Raw genomic sequence first — 21,116 nt, 5'->3', positions numbered from 1 at the left:
AAAAACAATGGCAAAGCTTACCTGATAGTCGCCGTAGCACAACAGTGTTCTATAGTTTAAGCTGATTACATATGTATAACTGAGTCAGTTTAAGCTTTATGATTATAAACATCATATTTAGCCTGTAGGTCCAGTATTCTGCGACAAGCATTACAGCACCAAATTTTTCGTCATTTGGCAAAATTCAAGCTTTAAGTGAAAGTCAAATGCTTTTGTTTAATAATAATAATAATAATAATAATAAAGTGTTACTGTGACGCTGTGATTTGTATAAAGCTAGCAATAACATTTCCCCTTTTACTTTCGATTTTTTTAATTCATCTTTTAAAAAAAACAAAAAACTCTCACCTTATCTTTTCTTTTTTTTTTTTTTTTTAAGCGTATTCAGTAGTTTTTGCTTCCTGCTAAATCTTGGTGTGCGGTCTGTTTGGCACAATACCACAGCCCTCTTAAATTAATCATAAATATGGCTGTGATACATTAGAGTCACAAAACAGATTTTTTGGTTCCAAGATTTGTGCAGGGAAAGAATAAAATTTGAAAAGAATATAATATTTAGCGCATCTAAACAAGATCTACAGAGCAAGTTAAAAATCTTCCTGTGGACAATAATGCTCTTCTTCCATGTACTTCTACAAGCACCAAGCAACATACTTTCAGATTGTTTAGAAAGCAACAGCCATTACTGTGCCTCTGCTTGCAGACAAAAAAAAAAAAAAAAATTATTGATAAGACCATAATAACCTCTCTTCATAAATTAAATAATTAACATTTCGCTTTTTTAGTTGATTGGCCTACCCCAACTCTACTATATCAATCACCCTGCCCAACTCTCCCCCGAAAAACAGGAAATAAAAATACATCACCAAAAACCTGATTTATCATATTATTCGTCGATAGAATATTTCTCTTGTGGGCTCTGGGCCCAGAGTTGGACACATTTTAACAATAATAAAATCTGTACATCTTGGAGTTTCCACTCTACGAAAGCTTTTTCTTTTAATCCACCTCTTTGTCATATACTTGCACAATTAAGTAACCTCAAGGTTTGATAGCACTTTGGAGTTGATTGTTTACCAGCTAGTTTTTGTATACATATATATATATATATTAAACATCAACTTTTTTTTGTTTTGTTTCTCAAGCTTGTTAGAATTCTTAGTCCTCTTCCGGGGCAGCACCAGCGTTGCCCTCACCCCAATTTGATTGGTCGTTGTCGTTAGGCTCCTCCCCCTCCAGCTCCTCCCCTTCCTCGCCTTCGAAGTCTTCGTCGCGAGGAAACTCCATGCCCTCCAGGCCCTCCTGAGTGGCCTGGTGCGAGTCAGCGCAGTCCGCACACACACCGTAGCGCCGCGAGCCGTGACGGATACCAACGCTGGCTGCAAGCATGAAGATCTTCTTGCACACCATGCACTTGTATTTTTTGTCCTTCTTGTGCACCTGTAAGAGGGATGGGGAGAGAGGGAGAGAGAGAGGGGGTTGAGGAGATGAGGTGAGTCAGGTTGACAGACATTTTTGAGAAATGCACTTAATTGCTTTGTTGCTGAGAATTAGATGAAAAGATTGATACCACTCTGAAGTCTGTACACAAAATATGAAGCTACCACTAAGCAGACAGTCAGCATGGCATATATTAGCATACAGACTGGAAGCAGGAGATTTCACTTTTTTTTGTAAGAGTTTAACAAGTAAGATATAATGTGTTAATAAGTGAACTTAAGAGAGGTACTGGTATTTTGTTACCTTCAGACTAGTCTATATCCACAATAGACTAGTCTATTGCTCCGTTGGTGCCGGAAATTCCGCCGGATTTCACTCTTTTCGGCCAGATGTCCATTACCTTACACTTTTGTTAGAATTCTAAACTCCAGTCGACTATGGTTATGGTTAACTGCTCCTCAGATCTCTGCAGGGTAAATACAGACAGCTAGCTAGACTATCTGTCCAATCTGAGTTTTCTGTTGCACGACTAAAACAACCTTTGAACGTACACGTTCCACCAAAACAAGTTCCTTCGCGAGGCTATTTTGCAGCGGCACCATGGCTTTAAACGGTGCTTGGCGCCGCCCATGACGATTGTGATTGGTTTAAAGAAATGCCAATACACCAGAGCACGTTTTTCTCCCATCCCGGAATGCTGTGTGGACTAGCAAGACCCTCCTCCGCAGCGCTGTGTAGGAAGGTCTGGCAATGCGAGACTACCTTCAGACATCGTGAGGCTAGCGGTTTCCAGTCTTTGTGTTTAGCAAAGCTTATTGGCTGCTAATGGTAGCTTAATTTTTTAGCATGTAAGTAAGAGTAATATTGATCTTCTCATCTAACTCTTAGCAAGAAAGCAAATAAGCGTGTTTCCAGAAATGTTAAATGTTAAAACTATTATTTTAAACTATTATTTTAAAATTATTCTCCAAATATTAACTATGGAGCAATAAATCACAGGTATTACAGTTGCAAGCTTGGCCTTTTTCTACACAGGGAATTTGGGTATAAAAGATTGTATTCATAGCCATACATTTCTTCGTTTGAAAACATCTTGCTGCACTCACTGCCTCGAGCAAAAAGCTCCCAGACACAAATCATGAGGTGGAGTGCGAAGACGTGAGGGTGGCCAAAACACTGTAGTGTTTGGCACAAGATGGTGGATGCACATGGTGGTGTAAAAGAGCGGGGAGGATCCTGTGCGTATGTGGACTTACCAGGGAATGTCTCTTTACGTGCTCGCGGCGCGTGAACAGCTTGCCACAGATGTCGCAGCTGAAAGAGCGTACGCCCGAGTGGATGATCAGGTGCCTCTTGAGCGTGCGCCGGTGCTTGGCGATGTAGTTACAGTGGGGGCACTTGAGCTTATTGAGGGCTAGGTGTGAGGACTCGCCTGGGTAGAGACAGAGAAAAACACAAGTATGCAGAGGTATGCAAGGTAAGCAAGAGACAAGATTTAGTAACATCATGTTTTGGTGTACAATAGAGATGCACCGATTGACCGGCAGGTGACCAGAATCGGCCATGACCGGAGACCTGCCAGTTAGTCTGACATATGCCGATTTTATGCCGGTCAAATGCACTCGGGCGTCGCATGATTTACATCGCGCAACATCACACGTGCACATGCAGAGTTTTCGCTGTATGCATGTAGCAGCGGCGCACTGCCGCTCAATCAGCTGTTTATGAAATGTCATAAAGTCGTAATTATACACAGTCAACCGCTCTCTCTCCCTTCTCTGAGGCTGGAAAAACTGGAACATGAAAACCGCACTCGCGCGGGTCCCGTGAGATATGACGGCTATAGTTTATCGGAAAAAAGCGTTGGGCACACTGACTTTGAGGAGTTTATCAGACCCTAGATGAAACAAGAAGCTAACGTTAGCAAACGCTGTGTGGTCCCTCTGCCTCCGACGCCCCGCTGGCCACTGTAGGAGACGTTGTAAACAAACAAAAAAAAAGACACTGTATTCCTCCGACACGCTTTATTAACGTTACTGTTTAAAACGCTTTCCAGGTTAGTGGAGATGCATACCGCTTAAAACCAACATTAAAAACATAGTAATCTTTAAAGAGTTTAGTTTTGTTGTTAAACTGTGTGTAAAATGAGCGGTGACGTTAAATCATCTGTTTCAGGTAACGGCACTCTAGGGTAACCTACCGTCTATTTGCTGGATTGTTCCGAGGTAACCATCGGTAACTAACGTTAGCAGATAAGCCTGTTGACAGCAACGGTAGTGTTCACATTTATGCACAATGACACATAAAGCAACCTTGCTAAAAAAGGAACTACACGCCGTTTTCAGGTAACGTTACTGTTGACGTTTAAACAGGCCTGTGTGTGTGTTTTGAGAAATATCTTTATACTGCATTAAAGCTATATTTATTTTATTTTTATATTATTGTATTGCCATTACCCGTTTTCATACATACAGAAGTTTAGTTTGCTAAATATATCACATATGTTTAGTTGGATATTGGATGTGAAAAGAAGGAAATGGTTCTTCCATAACATTGCACTTTAGATTAGGAGTCATTTATATAGTTGTATTTTATACCGATCAATTATTCAAAAAAAAATTCTATGCAAAATGTAACATTTTCTATTAAAGAAAAGATAGAAAATAAATATTTGTGTGTGCTGTAAAGTGGTTAGAAAAAATGAAATCGGAATCGGCTAAAATCGGTATCGGCTGGCCTAACTTAAAGAAAATCGGAATCGGCCTAGAAAGTTGTAATCGGTGCATCTCTAGTGTACAATTACATCTTTAAAAACCACAACCATGGTTCGTTCTTTAAATTCATAAATTAAATCTGACTGGACTGGAAGAACAAACTGGAGATGGAGGAAGACAATGATCATAAAAGCTACATTTGCATCTATAGATCCTCTAATGAGAGTGTGTCAGGAACCAATATTCTGTTTATCAAATCACCGAGTTAGGATGCGGTCGCCATTAGAGAGAACAAGACACCACAAACTGATGAAACAAAAAGGCCCTTTAGTCAAAGTTTGTTAAACAGCAGGGATAAAAAAATAAAAATTTAAAAAAAACTTTACAATCCAGCTCTGTCACTGTTGCTAAGTAACTGGTGTTGGTCTGCACCAGGATACAGATTCATATTAGCAGTGAATGTAAAGCAGCAGTACTACATGGATATAATACAGTTTGGTGTAAGGTACTAAAGAAATCATGCTTTTTATAAAGAGGTACAACTAATAATTTAACGACTCGGTCTCACATTAAGAAAATGTCAATTTGCAGCTACTCTACATAAATCACAATGCACATGATTCTGGATATGTTCCATCATATGAAGAGCAACTCCTAACATCAAACACAACACCTTTATGTAGCATCCATCAAGCTTGGCTATTATAATACTTAACGATTAGAGCATATGGTATAGACGTGTTTTTTTTATTTCAGTGTCTTAAAGAAAGAAATCAAGATATCCGCACGCCAGCACTGTCTGTTTAAGCAACCAAGCTACTGAGGACAGCTTGGCTTACAAATAAATAAGTAATCTATTGATTTTAAAAACAGAGTGTCTTCAGTGGCCTTTTGTTTGAGCCAGGGTGCACACAACAGAGGCGTTGTTAGGGCAGGTTGTTAGGGGGAGGAGGGAGGAGGTTTGACGAGAAGCAGGTCACCTGTGTATTTGCCATGCATGAGTGTGTGTTGTACACCTTATGGATGTGCAACAAGCTGTTTAGGCGGAAATTTTAATTTCCCTATCTGTCATTACACAAACAGCAGACAAAATAGGGGGTCTGAAATCAAACGAAATCTTTATTTAAGAAACGCATCAGTTTATGTCTCAACCCATAACTTCAACCGTTACACCGATGCCTGTCAATCAAACTGCGACTCAATTTCACAAATAGACAGCTAAGGTTTTTTTCTGTTAAAGTAGTGTCAACAGCACACTGAAAAAGCAGTTTTTTTCTTACGCATGGTATCCGTTTTGTCACTTTTGAGTATAGTTCATTTTTGACACTTAGGAACACACTGCATACTTACATACATATAATTAGTGTGTAGTATGGATTTAGAACACTCCATACTTTTTGCCTATATGAATCAAATTGACTTTAACCTTTTATTCCCATATATTTTGTTAATAGACAGACATGGGGATAACATCATAGATCATTTTGTGTAACAGGGTCATGCCGGTCAGCTACGCATTTGAAGGCTGGTTGAAAACTAACTCTTAAAATAGAAATAGGTTGTCTGCTCTCCTCTTCAATGAGACAAACTGACTGGACTGCCCACACTCAGAGAATATGCATTTTAGTCAAAGATTTCAAGTGTCATTGAAGCAGCCTGTTCTTTTTTGTGGTAGTCGCGGTGGCTTACCATTCTCCCAGGACTCCCCTTGTTGTAAGTCCTGGATGATGCTATACTGGAACTGATTGGCCAGCTCTGGGAAAGGAGGAGGGGGACAAGAGAAGCGAGAGGGAGAAAGAGAGAGATGAGAGGTGGTTGAGAGCCTGGGGAGGGGGGCTGCACACCTCACAACGCCTTGTGTACACAACTAACCATCCCCCGCATGAAACAATGGAAGTTCACGCGCACACGCACGCACACACACACACACACACACGCACGTCCCTACTATATGTAAAACAGGGCCAGGGAAACAAACTAATTGTGTAACCAGGGCTCCAGCAGGCAGGGGGTTAATTAGAGTTGAGCCCTTACACCGGCTCAGTTTACACTCAGCTTTTGTTAGCACTTGTGTGTGAGCACCTGTGTGTGTCCGGTTCCTCCAGCATCAGTGCTTGGAGCACATTAAAGACACGCCCCTGTGAGTGTGTGTGTCCATTCTCCCTGGGTCAATATTTGGAATAGTGAGGACAGCCCCAGTGCATTAGAGTGGATTAGGGAGGGAAGGGACTGCCGCTCGCAGGCATTGGGGAAGTTGTTGTGCATAGGTGTGCGTTCATGTGCACACTTCAACAGAGACTAATGTGTATGCAAATGCATTTCACCTGCTGCGTTAGTGTGTGCAGCAAGCACCCTTTAAACAATCCAACAGTTTTTTGGAAAAGACCCAAGAATGTATTGGCCACAAGTGTTGGCTGTGGGCTCAGCGAGGTAAGAGCAGACAGCAATGGCAAAGTACTTGTATCTTTGAAACCAGCCTTCACTTTCAACTGTTATTTTCCACACAACACTAGCATTCCTGTGACTCTGTAAACTGTCTACCTCCTATTGTTTCAGACATTTTCTCCCAGCAAAATGCTACTGCTATTACTATACTTGATGGTTCAAGCCTTCCAAATGCAAAACTGTTCCGCTTTTATCTGTCTTATAAAATTGTAAACTGAATAGGTTTGGGTTTTGAACTGTTGGTCAGCCAAACAAAGACAGACACCTCAAATTCTAGGAAATTGTGACAGGCTGCTTTCTGGCAATTGAAAGACTACATTAATCAAGTTTACATTAATGTATTAATAAAATACATCAGTAGATAAAACGATACAGACAATAAATGTTAGTTATAGCCCTGAACATTTTATTTGTTGAACAACCCTTTAAAAAAAAATAAAAAGACAAGCACACATTTTAAAATGAAAGACATACAAAACTGCAGAAAGAATACCACCATTTGGGCTACTATGTTTCCATGCTTGGAGAATGACCGCACAAATCAAATAAGTGACATCACTGTGGGAAACTGGGACAGATAACATTGGTGGATGACTGCTCATAGGCTCGGACAGAAATATGCAAGCCAGCAACGACTAATCGTGCAAGAGGACGGTCTAATTTCAGAGCGAGCATCTCACAACCAAAAGATGAAGTTTTGGATCCAAGTTGTGTTCGCGAGCAAAGCCATAAACCCTTCCTTCTGCATGTAGTGTGTGTGTTATAGAATAATCTCATAACCCACAGTAGACATTAGGGCTGAACGATTTTTGAAAATAATCTAAGTGCGATTCGATTATTTTTTTAAGCTCTTTGTCTTCTGTATTATTCAACAAAGACAAACAATAAATCATTTGATCATCATTTATGAACAACACACAATTACACACTAGACAGTTAAATAATACGTGTATTTTTTTTTACAGTGCACAGAGAGGAGCTGCCTCCAGCCCCTCCCCCTCGTGAAGAGAGCAGAGCAGAGCCTTCAGTTCTGTGTGCCTGTATCCATTAACTGCATGTATGGAATCGAGCCCGAATAAAACCCTTCATTTTATTAAAATGGCTGTAAAAGTTTTAAACTACAACTCAGAGTTGTTTGAATGACAGAAATCAGCTCAAGGTAAGCGTGCTAAGTTGATGCTTTCTCTGCGGAGTGCAGACTGATTTGCTCTTGCGAGTCATGTGACCAAATCGCAGCCTTTGCGATTAGGAAATCGCGTTTTAACATATCGCGATATTATCGCAAATGCAATTAATCGTCCAGCCCTAGTAGACATGGCTAATAGTTGTACACACTCATGTTTTGCTTTGTCAAGCAATATTTCAGTAAAGCGTAACTAGCATTTTAGACATCATGTGGCACACATATCCAGATTGAGTCACAACAAATGAGCACTGTATGCAACACAAGACTAATCAAGCCTGGACAGCAGAGAGAGGCTGTGGGATCAAACTGAAAACTTTGGCTAATGACTTTTGGTCCATAAATGGTACTTGACCATCTTTTGATGTACGTTCCAGGAGCTATGAAGTGAAAAATGGCATTAATATAGCTGGGTGCTCTGACGCTACACGTACAGTAGACTCCATGACACAGTAGCTTTCTACCAAGAAGTACTTGTAAATAAATGCAGAATATTACATACACACCACTGGATCCCACCTTTTCCAACTAAGTAAAGAATGTCCTAAAACCTGGAGGCAGGGCTAAAAAGCTTTAACCGTGTGGAGAGAAATAGGACTACATTATTGTAGAAAGTTATTATTAATAATACATTCTTTATTAAGCAACTTTCATGTAACCCATGGACACTTTACCTGCAGAACAAACATAAACCTATATCAACTAAAAAGCTTGGCTCAAAAGATAAAAAAAAACAAAAAAAAAAAAACTGAAATGGACTCAACATTGCAGACTAAGGCAGGGAAAGCTGGCATTTAGTCCTGACAGATATAATTTACATGTGGCTCGCCGTTTGTCTTCTCTGTCTGCCTCACCCTGTCTTAACAGATGGACAAAGTAATCATTGTTAAAGACCCACAGTCAGTCCAAACGGACACAACACTTCTGAACTAAAATGCAGCATCAGAGAGCATTTTGGAAACACTCCTCTTAAAAGGGAACCATAAAACCGTTTGGAAAACACTTTTCTTACATTGGAAATCGAAAAACGCTATATATGTACGAGGCCGCTGATCAACAACACACAGAAATGAATGCAACTTCCCAATATCAATTGTTCATTTGGCTAAAAAAAAGAAAGAAAAAAAAAGACCTCCTCTCACCCTGACATCAAACCGCATCAAGATAATGTGTTGCCCGTTTCTGCCTCACACTGGATACCACCTCTCACACGTTAAACAATAGAGAGACGGAGAAATCTTTACAATTAAAAGCCCATACAGAGACTACATATTCACAGATCTATATGTAAACTGTTAACATACACACAGAGTATACTGTATGAATGTTGAACACAAAACTATAATTTAAGGGTAAACAGTTGCCTTGCAACCTTTTACTGTGACTAACAGCATACTTGAAGTCTTAACCATATCTTTATTTGGAAACGTAGTATACATTAAGTAGAGACATGGGGCTAAACAACAAAGATACATGAAGAGAAGAGTCAGCACACATGCAGACAAACTCTTTAAGTGAGCGTCTCTCTAGGATATTACAACACCCTGGATCACTTTGTGCACACATTAAGAAGAGCCATAGGAGGAGTTGGAGGCACTAAGAGCATTCAAGTGCATTTAGGGAGGCCTGGGGGAAGAGATGTTTCCCCTGCTTTCTTCATTTTTCCTGCATTAGAGTCTCTCTCTCTCTTTCTCCCTCTCCAACCCCCCCCCCCCAATACCACTCCACTTAATATGTGATATAATTATGGTTACATGGAGTGCCAAGCTTAATGGGGCCAACAGAAGGAGAAGGCTGCAGCTGAAAGAAGAGATTACTAAGAGCGCTACACTGTATGTGGACCGGATGGATGGAGCGATGGATAGATTAAGAGACAGAAAGGGGAAGGCATCAAAGGGTAAAGAGAAAGGGAGAAGATGAAAGTTTTATCAAGCGAGATTGAAAAATTGATTGAATGAGCGAAAGTTCATAGGGATTTAACGTTGTTGCCAACCACAGCATATAGCGTGTTTTTTAGGATAGTTAATTCTCTCTCCAACTCACTTTAAATAGTGACATTTCATTATTTTCCTCCATAAAACATAGCATATTGATCTGAACCATTACATTGCTTCAAAGTCATTGAATTAGATAAAACCCCTTATCTTTTCTTTAAAAACAAGTCTCAGCAGCAATGTTGGAACACAAAGCAGTCCAGGTGGGCGTAACCTTTACAAGCCCCTTGCTCTGGAGTGATTAGTGAAGATCATGGCTGGGAGTGACTCACTTACTGGCTGTGCACAGCAGGTTAAAAGCTTGAAAAGCAAATATGCTGTTAGGTTTCACAGCAGGACATTGATGGAAAGCTGAAAATCCATACTTTTGTGTGATGTGCGATCAATAATTTGATCATGTAAACTAGTGATCATGCCTGCGTTTCCCACTGCAGGCGGCCACAGCTTAGCTTATTAGCAGTGAATAGGTGATCATCGGTGTGACATGATTAAATACCTCACTATATGGTGACAGATCATTTATATAAATGAGGCAATGCTGCCCCCCAAGTAATAAGGTGCTAATATCCAGTACTAAAATTTTGCAAAATTTTACAGGCTGGAAGACCACAAAAAGAAGATCAAATACTGAAGCCATGTGACCTATCAGGGTTATCCTCTTCAGCCCCACTGACCCCCTGGTGGGTTAATCATTACAAATGCATGGTGTAGGGACAAGCATTGTTCAGACCGACAGAATTTCATTTTAAATACTTATGACTTCTATTGTAAATTCCAACTTTTTAAAAGGCTGATAATTTATACTGCATTTCTATCACATTATTGGGATTCCTTTAGGATCTTATGGCCAATAAAGAATTTCAGATAAATGCTCTAAACTGGTGCATAAAATGCAATACAGCGCCCTGATTATTGTGTCTTAACAGAGCTTTCAAGTAATTATATGTCACAGAAGAAATTCTGCATGCACCTCTCTACCTTAAAAATGGAGCCGCTTCCTTTTACTTACAGTGAGTATACAGTGTGACTAATGGGAATAAGAAATTCATGAGTTAACGGTGAAAGCTATTCATATATTATAGGGGGGGGGGGGTGGCAAGTGTGTGAAGTGTGTTTAGAGGTACAAATGTGTGTCATACCAGCATTTTCGGAGAGGGAGGAGAAGTCCTCTCTGGGGTAGGAGGCCGAGGGCTGGATGAACATCCCCTCGTCAAATCCCTCTTCAGGCTCTGGTGGAAAGTTGTACACAAAACGCCGTGTGGTGGTCTGTTTTTTCCTCCGGCCGCTTCCTGCCGCAACATCCCGTGCTTCTCGCTTTATTGCTGCGTGTGCTGCTGCAGCGCCACCTGTGGCTGGCTCGTTCCAGACGAATACCTGCACCTGACCACTCGCCGACCTCGTTTCATTGGTCTCTGCTGAATCAGACGAGTTGTCATTGTGGTGGGTCGAGTTACCAGAGGCTCCTGGGGTCACCAGGGCACAGCCCGCACCCCCAACCACTGTCACCTCTATATCGCTGGTCTCCTCCTTCACCCTGCCACCTTCGTCTTCTTCCTCCATTGCTTCCTTTCCTTGATTGTTGCTGGCCTTGATCGACAGCTTTGACAGGATGCTTGTGGCCCAGAAGTTGCTTGGCTTGCAGTCCAGGCCCCTCTGTCCCTCTTTGGACACCATCTGCCTCTTGTTGTAGTCCACCACCACTGAATCCGGAGCCTCCTGCTTGATGCTGATATTCAGGGCATCCTTTATAAAAGCCCTACATGAATGTACAACCTCTGTCATCTGGAGGTAACTAGCAACAGACATCACCTCAATGGCATTTTGGCTTGTGAGCAGCAGATTCCCAGAGTAGAGAAAGTCGAGGATAACAGAGAAGCCCTGCACAGCAGCAACATCCAGGTGTGTGACCGTGGCCTGGTCCTGGTCCTCGCTCTTGGTCAGACAGTAGAGGGTTTTGAAATAGCGGCTGCCCGCCACCAGGATGTTCTTGTGTGCACGGAACACCTGGCCCGAGACGACTATGTTGACGTCACAGAGGATGCCACTTTTGCGTTGCTTGTCCAGCTCCTGGAGAAGCTGGTAACAGTAGGAGTTCTCATTGGGCTTGTTGCGGTAGTCTTCCTCTGAGCAGTTAGTGGAGGGGCTGGTGTTTCCTGAGGGCCTCATTGTCTCCTTTACGTGAAAGAGAAGAAAAAGAAAAATGACTTAAGATTTGTGTTCTCACAAGTAATATGCAAAAGCAAGGTCCAACGCAGGTAGAGGCAAATATATTTTCCCTTCCTGTAACTTTGTCTCTACAATAAATACCCACACACATACACCCTCGGGGTTTGCACCTGCCCTAGGGGTGAAACAGGTTCAACAGGTTTCTGTCACAGAGGAGGTGGAAAAGAGGCAATGAAAGGCGTGTTACTTTAAGGCTGGGTAGTATTACCTCGCCCCATAATCAATTATTTTTTACCATTAAACTTCCACGAGTCCTAACACAAAACATATCATGCAAGGCACAATGATAGATTAATAAACCCTAAAATACATAAATTTAACATAAAAATGGAAAAGTATTTTCCTTTTGTAGTAATGCAGAAGTAGAAAGCCATACCATATATTGTACAATTACATTTTAATAAACTGCGATGTTCAGTGCTTTCCACAAGCCATTGTAATGAGTTGATTTGCTGGAGACTTTGCCACAAGGCGGCTCTGCTATTTATATTTTAATTAGTCTAATAATTTCCCACATTTTCCAAAATGCATTTCAACAACCCCAGAGAATGTGTCCAAACTTAGACTAAGAGAGCACAGCTATAGTAATAGTAGGATGAACATTTTCAGTCAATCAAATGTACAAACCACAACAGTGACACCTCTTACTCAAAAGACAAAATAACTTATTTTGTCATGATTAATGAATACACTTTCCAATTTGGCCAAAAGCTAAATTGGAAAGTGTATTCATTCAAGATTCAACATTTTACACAAATTTACAGTAGCTTCTGTACAATAAAATGATCTTTCTTTACTTGGATGCTAGATGTAAAACGGGCCGTAATTAGACCTGGAGAAGGGCTGACGAGCGTCCAAAGCAGGACACAACGTGGCTGTAGGATGGGAGGGGAACTGGCAGAAGCATAGAACTACCCTGTAACAGCCAAACTCCCCCTTCCCTGCTCCCCCTTAACAGGGCAAAGGGCCAGCCTGGTACGGAGCAGAGAAGAGGTGGAGTTTACACATGAGTGTATGCATGCGCTTACATCTGCACATAGACAGAATACACAGCCCAATACAAAACAAAAATGCATGTACACACCATGCATGTGTAGAACTCTACATTACAGTTTTACACTTAACTCACATGCAGCAGCATACATCTACGGATCATTTTAGAATTGCACAGCAGATGTCCTAATCCAGAATAATTCACATTGCTAGAGCTCTGCACTTTTGCGCCCGCCCACCACCATCTCTGCTGCGCACACATGCATGTACACACAACAAACCACACAGAAACCAAGCTGCCTACACATACACACAGCTGGGGTTTCAGCTCGAGTAATTCAGATTAAATCCATTTCTCTGAGGTCCCCACACCCAGCCCCCACCCCTACTCCCTCCACACTGCAGCGCTTGTCCAGGGCAGCCTGGACACACAGGATAGTATAGGGGGGCTTATCATCCTCTGTCACAGCTGGAGGGGGAGAGATGAAGAGAGATGGGATGGAATGAAATCAGAGGCAAAATGAGGGAGAGAAAGAGAAGGGGGTGATGTACGATGCAGGATGTGTGGATGTACTTTGCAGGCTAGAAGAAATCAAAGGACAAAAAAATAATAGATGACAAGAGAGCAGAATTGTACAGTTGTGATAGAGGAAAAAAAAATAGAATCACAGCTATATTAAAAAAAAAAAAAAAAAAAAAAGTGTGAAAAGAAGATGAGAAATGGTTGGAGCATAAAAGAGAAAGGCCTAATAACACACGCACAAAGAAAACGAGTGAGCGTGAGGCAGAGACGGAGAGAGCGAGACCTTGAGCCTCGTGAAAAAGGGCGGAGGAGAAAATGTGGAGCACAGGGGGACGGAAAACCAGCGCGACAGAGTTGTGTCACCCCATTTTAGCCTTCACAATAGCCTGTGTTCTCCCTGAGGCTCATTGTCCACTCACTGTAGGCCTTTGTGAAAGGTTTCGGCACTCACTCTCTTATTACACAGCATCTCCCACTCGCAAGCAAAGAAAGGAGCCGGAGTGCGTGTGGGTGAGCCGAAGAGGATGGGGAGAGAGGAGAAAAAATATTCCATGGTATACACATTAAAGCCTCTGCAGGGGCATGGTCATCATGTTCAGTACTGTTGCGGAATATATTGGTGTGGTGAAGGGCAGGAGTGCCATCACAACAAGGGGTGTTGGATATGCATCCAAGTTAGATTGCATACAGTTGTTTCTGCTTTGTTTTTGTCCATTGCTCTCCTCTTGATAGGTCTAGACCAAACAAGCTTTCAACTTGATGGGCTAACCGGAAGATAAACATATTTACAGTCAGAAGTCGGTGAGGGTTGGACAGAATAAAAGAGCCAATATGTTAGAAATGCTGTAAATAAACAAGAGCTCTCAGACTCCTAGTACCTGGGAATTTGTTGACCCATTTTATCATTTCGACTAACTGGCCATCCCACCCCAAAATCCATGACTACTCACAGCTTTTATCCATCACAAATAGCAAGATTGGTAAGAATTGCCTGGCAGTTCTGATATGAGAGCGTGTGTGAGTGTGTGTGAGTGTGTGTGTGTGTGTGTGTGTGAGAGTGTGTGTACTTATTGGAGTCAGACTAGGACAGCCTGGTACTGGATAAGTTGCTCCATACTGGCCTCAGCAGCATCATCATCATCATCTCTCCAGATGTGCCACGTGTGAGCTGGGAGCTTAGAGAAGCAGCAGACCAACCCTGCACAGCAGATGCTGGAGGCAAAACCAGCCTGAGCCAAGAGAGAATGTGGGGACAATATCAACCTCCCCAAGTTGTGACGTGGCTAGGTTTTTATTTGAGCCAGAGATGGCAGGGGTGGAAGAATGAGAGTGCAAGAGAATCCAAGAGAGCGCTGGGGAAGAAAGATCCTTTGATCTAGGTCTAACATGGATGCTTTAAAATTTACAGTGAATGGCCAATAAGAACTGATTTACAGGTGGATTAAACAAACCAAGATGGTCATAAATCCACGCTTATTGAAGCACCGGCCTCAGTCATACACACCTCTAACAGATTATGGGATACAGCACTGTCCCCACGCAACATAATGACCCACTGTAGCCAGTTGTTTACTTTTTATGCACAAGTTTTTCCCCCCATCTCCTAACTCTTCTACCCCCACCACCATCAATCCAGTCCCATGACCAGCCCAGCCCTGAGGCCGTCTTCACCGGTCCTCTCCTAACTCCCTACATTTACTGTATCCTTCCCTCAACCCCCCCTCCTCACCCAACCCGTCTGTCCCCAGATGCTAGAACAATACTGCAGTGTGCGTTTGGCCCAAGGTGTGGGAGTGCTGCAACGAGTGTCTCCCGGCCTCCTAACAATGCCCTGACAGAGGAGGCAGAGATTTTGGGGGGGGTCACTAACGTATTCAACAAGAAGAATTCTCCCTCTGGCTCCACCCCACCCCATTCCCCTGACCTGTGGCCCCCAATAAACCACCCATCTATTTGGCAGACACCAGACTACTAAGGGTGGGTCCCCTTTCCCATTGGGGGAGACTCAATCTCAACAATGACTATGGTGTTTGTCTCAACTAAAATGAGGAGGTGAAATGACTTGTATAGGTACAGCATATCTGAAATTCCCCCCTGGGAATTAGATTTTATTTTATTTTATTTTATTTTATAGGGACGATCCAATATATCCAATTTATAGCCATTGTTAATTTTCAACTCTCGTCCCTAGCTGGGCTTTTACATGTACAGTGTAATAAAAATATACAGCTTTCAGTATTAGTTTATGAAACTTAGTTGTAGAATAGAATCTCCGTACGTGATGACAACATATGATTAGTCCTACGACTACCCATGTGGGTTTAACACCGAACCTTTTACCAATTTGTGGACAAAGGAAAAAACAGTTACTAGAGAAGAAAATTGACTTGTATTCATGTAGGTCCTAGATATGTGATCTCATATTTAATCTAAGGGAAACAATGGCCTACTTTTGCCTCATGTTAACCTTTTACCAGAGAGCATAGGGAACAATCTGAGCACAAGACAGCGTCTAGAGAATTAAGGACAACGGCCCCCTTCTCCAAGGAGACCCACATTTACCACAGCTGCCCTGGTGTGCTAGGGCTAATCGAGTTAGCTTTAACGAATGCAGCAGAGGCCTGACTAACGTCAGGAATGGGTGAATAGAACAAGACGTTGCCTCATAACACCATAATTCCCCTTTAATGTACTGCTGCACAATGCCACCTTGCTTAACATTCACTGCTGCTCATTATTTCAACAGTACTGCATATATGAAGAGCATTACAGTTTTATTCAAAAGGCAGTCATAAGAGAAAAATCTTATGAGGAACATCAAAACCACAAAAAATAATTCAATAAAATATGAATTGAATCATTTCCAATAATGCAGCACTGGGACTTATCGTCCCAGCTCTATTCTACATGTGGAAATGGCCTGGATAACATCTCAGTACAGTGTCTGGGGTCCCTGTTGCTAAGGAAAAGCCACAGCAAGCCCCTAATCCACCCTTACTGCCCTCATTACCAATTAGAGATGTGTACAAGAGTGGATCACTTTAAGTCATTCTGATTAGTGATTGCATGTGCAAAGGAAGTAACTAAATGTGGTAGTGCAATCCTCTTCGCTTACAAATTAGAGTCAAATAGCAGCCCGGTCTTAATTCCTCTGATAGCCCAGACCATTGTCAGAAAAGGAGGTTGGGTGTGGAAACGTACAAGGAGGAGAAAGTAACATTACGTTTTTTTCAGAATAGGATTGATGAGAGAAATGCCCTTTGACACTAGATTGTTGGGGTAAATATACCCTCCCTGTTTTTATGAGATCTCTGAAGGAGTAGAAATGTTGTCTACACTGCAATAAAAATAATGAACCAATAAAAATACCTTGTGCGCGTCAATAAAGACATACTTCACTAAAGTGGCTTGGTTGTTTTGGATTATAAGCATTCAATATACGGATACTGTCACCAACTTTATACCTACCTCAAGCTTAGGCTAACCATATGGTCTATATATGCCAATCACATTAAGAGGTGCAACTTTCCAATATGGTTTCAGTGTGGTGCATACAAAATGAGGCCTTAAATCATAAAAATATGCCCCAATGGTATAACATTAGCACCCATTAATCCAGAAATATGTTCATGACAGGGTCAGGTGATGCCGTGTCTTTCTATTTACTGACGTCTATTTCACTCATTCATGCCTATTCAAATGGGCCAGGCAAGCTGTCAGGCTGTAAGCAACGTTATTTACTCTCCTCCTCTTGTCCAGCCCTGCAAGTGACACCATCTATGGATTTCGGGGGGTCATTCTAGCACAATGCCTCTAATTTAGCTCCCCAAAGGGAGGAGGAGGTGGAGGAGGAAGAAATGGCCAGAGGTCACCCGGGACTGCGAGCCAGCAGAACTGCATGATGAGAGAAAGGAGGAGGGGGGTTGGGTGGGGGTGCGGTTCCCCAAAGGCAGCTAGGGTCGAGCCCTTGCCATTGTGTGACCTCTAGCAAGCTAGCAATCAAGACAGCTGCTGATGCAAAAAAAAGGGGTTGCTGTACAGTGTGCATAAAAAAGTATTCTACAACACTAACACTGTCCATTAGTTGTTAATACTTTATAAGCAGTTCAAAATGGTCAAAAGTTATTTGTAACATACAATGAATCATTCATTCTAAAAGGAACAGCCTCCTATGTGATAGTAGCTAGCAGGTGTCATACAGGAGCAGGTCTGTGCGTGTAACCTGACAGATGAGTGGGCAGACACACATTTTGGACGTTAACTGAATCCGAGAGATTCGTGTCACTCACGCTGAAAAGTGGTTCAGTGTGTTTTGCCATTAAGTACTAGCTAGTTAGTCGACACTAGCCTCGCTAGGGGCTTTCCACCACCGTCACTGCCCATCTACCTCCGGCTACAGAGGAGCTACAAGCGGCTGGTTGGCTAGGCTAGTTGTTAGGTCAGGTTAGCAGGCTTGTGCTAGCTAATCAGCCCGGAGAAGGGATTTTGAAGCTTAGCTAGGGAATAGCCTATTTTCACCGTCGTTATGTTTTCGAAGTTGTAGAAACTGTCGTTATTAATGACAAACAAGACAGATGACAGGGTATGACAAATGTGTGACAGCTATTTCATGTTACGTCGGTAACGAAGCGAAATCTTCATGGACTTGAGCTAAGGTTACCTGTTTGGTGGGGTCATTTCTCCTGTGCTCAGAAGACAGGTGATGTCTCAGCAGCAAGGCCCGTTTGTAGCTGCGACTGCCTTTGACAAGCTCGTCGCTGTTTTTAGTGGCAATGTTGTGACACCAAGAACAGGACATAAGTCCCGTCTCCTGGCAAAATTTTAACCATGGAAATTCTTGCAACCATAAAGCATGGAATGAGTGTTTTTGAAGCAACGTCTGCGGTCTCATCTCTACTCCAGATTTCCTGGATCCAGTCTCGCCCCCAGTCGACCCGCTTCCCGACTCCTGGCCGTCAGCGTTGCTGGGACCGTTCCCCTCTGTCAAGCTATTCCCCTTCCTGGACCCGTCCTCCCCTTCCACCGAGCCGACACCATTGTCGCCGTCCCCAGCTGCCGAGCTGCCCTCTTCCGGGTCCTCTTCTTCCTCCGCCTCGGGTTCCGTGCTATCGCTGACAGACCCAGCGCTCTCCACTCTCTTCTGCGATGATCCTTTAGCCCCCAGATCCCCGTCCTCCTCTTGATCCGGCCTGTTCCCGTTAAAATGTCGGTCTTGACAGGCCGGGGCCTCCCAGCTGTTACAGTTCCCCCCACCGATACCGCTGGAACCTGTTAACCCAGCTAATCCACCTCCTCGGAAAGCCAGCGACCTGCGGTTTCTCTCACCGGACATTTTTCTTAATATATATTAGAATCTTCACTTTCTCAACAGTATCACTCTCCGACAAAATAATATATTTGAACGATGTATTTTCCGAAAGAGATGGACCGTCGTCGTTCCTTTTCTCCGCTTTGGCCCTCCCGGTGAGAGTATCTAGGTTATGCGGAAATAAATAAAGGTTTTAAACGCATAATGAATTTCAGGGTTCTCGCTGCGTCCGCGCAGGCCCCGCAGAGGTCGAATGGCAACGACTTTCCTCCCCACAATGCACCTCGACCAGAGAAAGGGGGGTTGGAGAGGGAGGGGGCGGCTTTTAAAGGAAGATGGGGATCTGTTGATCAGCAAGGGGTCTTTTGTGTTTGAAGGCTGCACCCATTTTCCGCATGCTTTTCATTTTTGGACTTTGCTTGTCTTCTCAGCCCATATGCTGACTTGTGTGTCTCACTTTAGCCCTTTGCTAAACGGAGTTACCATAATATTCCTATAATATTTCTATAGGAACTCTGTAAGAACTTGTAGTGTGTCTATAGTCCTACTTTGTTGAATGTTTATTTCATTTACAAAAGATATAAATATATGAAGTATAAATATATATAAAGTAGCTTATGTATTAATATAGATGTGTGAATGAATTGTGATATTTAATTGCTTATTATTATTCCATTACATTAATATTAACACTCAATGCAAACTTTTTTTGTCCAATGCATACAAGCATAATATAGAGTGTATGTCACCATGATATCATAGTTTCTGTTTTCTGTTTCTATTCATTATCCTAGGATATATGTGTTCAATAATGAAAAAATACAGTTATAAGATAATAATACAACTTGTGTGACAGTTATAAAGTCATGTGATTTGTGATCAAGTAGATGTGAAATTGGCATCTTTCAGAGACCAGTGAGATGTTATAGCCCAGAGTAAAGTATTCAAATATATTAACATCTATCTCAAGTTTCTGTTCCCTGTCGTCAAGATCAGGTCCAGCAGGTGGCACTCTTTCATGTGAACACCTTTCTCTTTTTGTGAGTGTATGACATAGTTGGGTGTATAGTTTCAGTGCTGTCCAATTAGGGGCTTTGCACACAGTGTGTGAACAAGAGTGGCATTTGACCAAGGTTTTGATTACAATAAGATGGGGGTTGTATCACACTATAATAGTTAAATTCCCAAGGTGGTAATAAGGCATGTCGCCGTGTACAATTAGTGTATCTATTTCTTGCTCCAGCTCACACAAGCATTGGCTATCAACTTGACATGAACACCTGCATTCATTTGACAAATTTAATTTCCCTGTACTGAATAGGACTGTCAAACTGTCAAACTGTTCTCTCAGATATGAAATAAATGAGTAAGGTATCAGTGATGGAGTTTCTGCCACTGGTATGCCTTCAGCTATAGGTAATAAATCGTGGTTCCTACCAGGCGGTTATGTCACCATAGTGCAGGAATAAAACCTGATGGTCCAGTTCAGTAGGAACTCTCTAAATTATTGCCTTCAAGTTCCAATGTTTCTAAGACATGTTTCAAAACATACAGTAGATATGTTGGATTGACAACATAGCCACTGGTTTTACTTAATTCCAGAGGTATGTCATTGGCAACAGCCAAACCAAAAATGATAAATAGAAACAGATTTGCACAGCAAGCATGAAAATGTGAAATTAACAAAAATGTATCCAATAATATAAATTCAACAACAAAAATAATAAAAAATGATATGCATGTAAAAGCTGCATTCCAAACATTTCTTTCATTGATATTGTATCTTCTGTATACAATTACAATGGGTTAAAACTTAACATATTAACATAAAATATGGCACACCACAAATGTCTCTGTCTCTCCAAAAGCAGGTTTGTATGTAATTAGTCTCGCATTGCGAGACCTATCTCTACAGCCCTGGGGAGTAGTATGCTATATATAATATATATAATATATATATATATATATATATTATATATATATAATAGACTTTTCTATGTATGATGTGTTAATTAAGACTATATCTTAACAAGGATTTCTGTATTATTTTCAAAAATAGCCTAGCTCTTTAACACTTTTGTTGTTTTACATGTGTAGAACTTAGAGGAAGTGTGAAGAATTTCACTACCATTTTATATACAACTATGTATAACTGAGGTATGACAGATATGCATGTTTAAATTTGTGTTGTACAGTTAAAAGAACAATCAAATAATGACGTGCCGTCATGCAGTTCAGACTTGTTGACGGTGTAAAACTTGATCCACGTGCTTGCCTCTGTTTACACTGC

At 41.8% G+C, this 21,116-nt stretch overlaps 1 protein-coding gene across 2 annotated transcripts; it reads right to left on the bottom strand.

Annotated features, from left to right (window-relative positions):
* Positions 1-229: 229 nt before the first annotated feature.
* zbtb10 (zinc finger and BTB domain containing 10) lies at positions 230-19,177 on the bottom strand. 2 transcript variants are annotated; one of them, XM_078267475.1, is made up of 5 exons: positions 18,179-19,177; positions 10,916-11,948; positions 5,844-5,909; positions 2,697-2,872; positions 230-1,440 (listed from the first exon to the last, which is right to left on the bottom strand). In XM_078267475.1, exons 1-5 carry the CDS (start codon positions 18,848-18,850, stop codon positions 1,159-1,161), a joined length of 2,229 nt encoding a protein of 742 aa, XP_078123601.1. In that variant the 5' UTR covers positions 18,851-19,177; the 3' UTR covers positions 230-1,158. The 2 variants fall into 2 exon arrangements, with proteins under 2 accessions (XP_078123601.1, XP_078123602.1); XM_078267476.1 differs by lacking the exon at positions 5,844-5,909.
* Positions 19,178-21,116: the final 1,939 nt, after the last annotated feature.

The sequence above is a fragment of the Sander vitreus genome, chromosome 14 (genome assembly GCF_031162955.1).
Source record: "Sander vitreus isolate 19-12246 chromosome 14, sanVit1, whole genome shotgun sequence".
NCBI lineage: Eukaryota > Metazoa > Chordata > Actinopteri > Perciformes > Percidae > Sander > Sander vitreus.
Note: the sequence above shows the minus strand (reverse complement) of the source record. Positions and strands in the feature narration are given on the sequence as shown.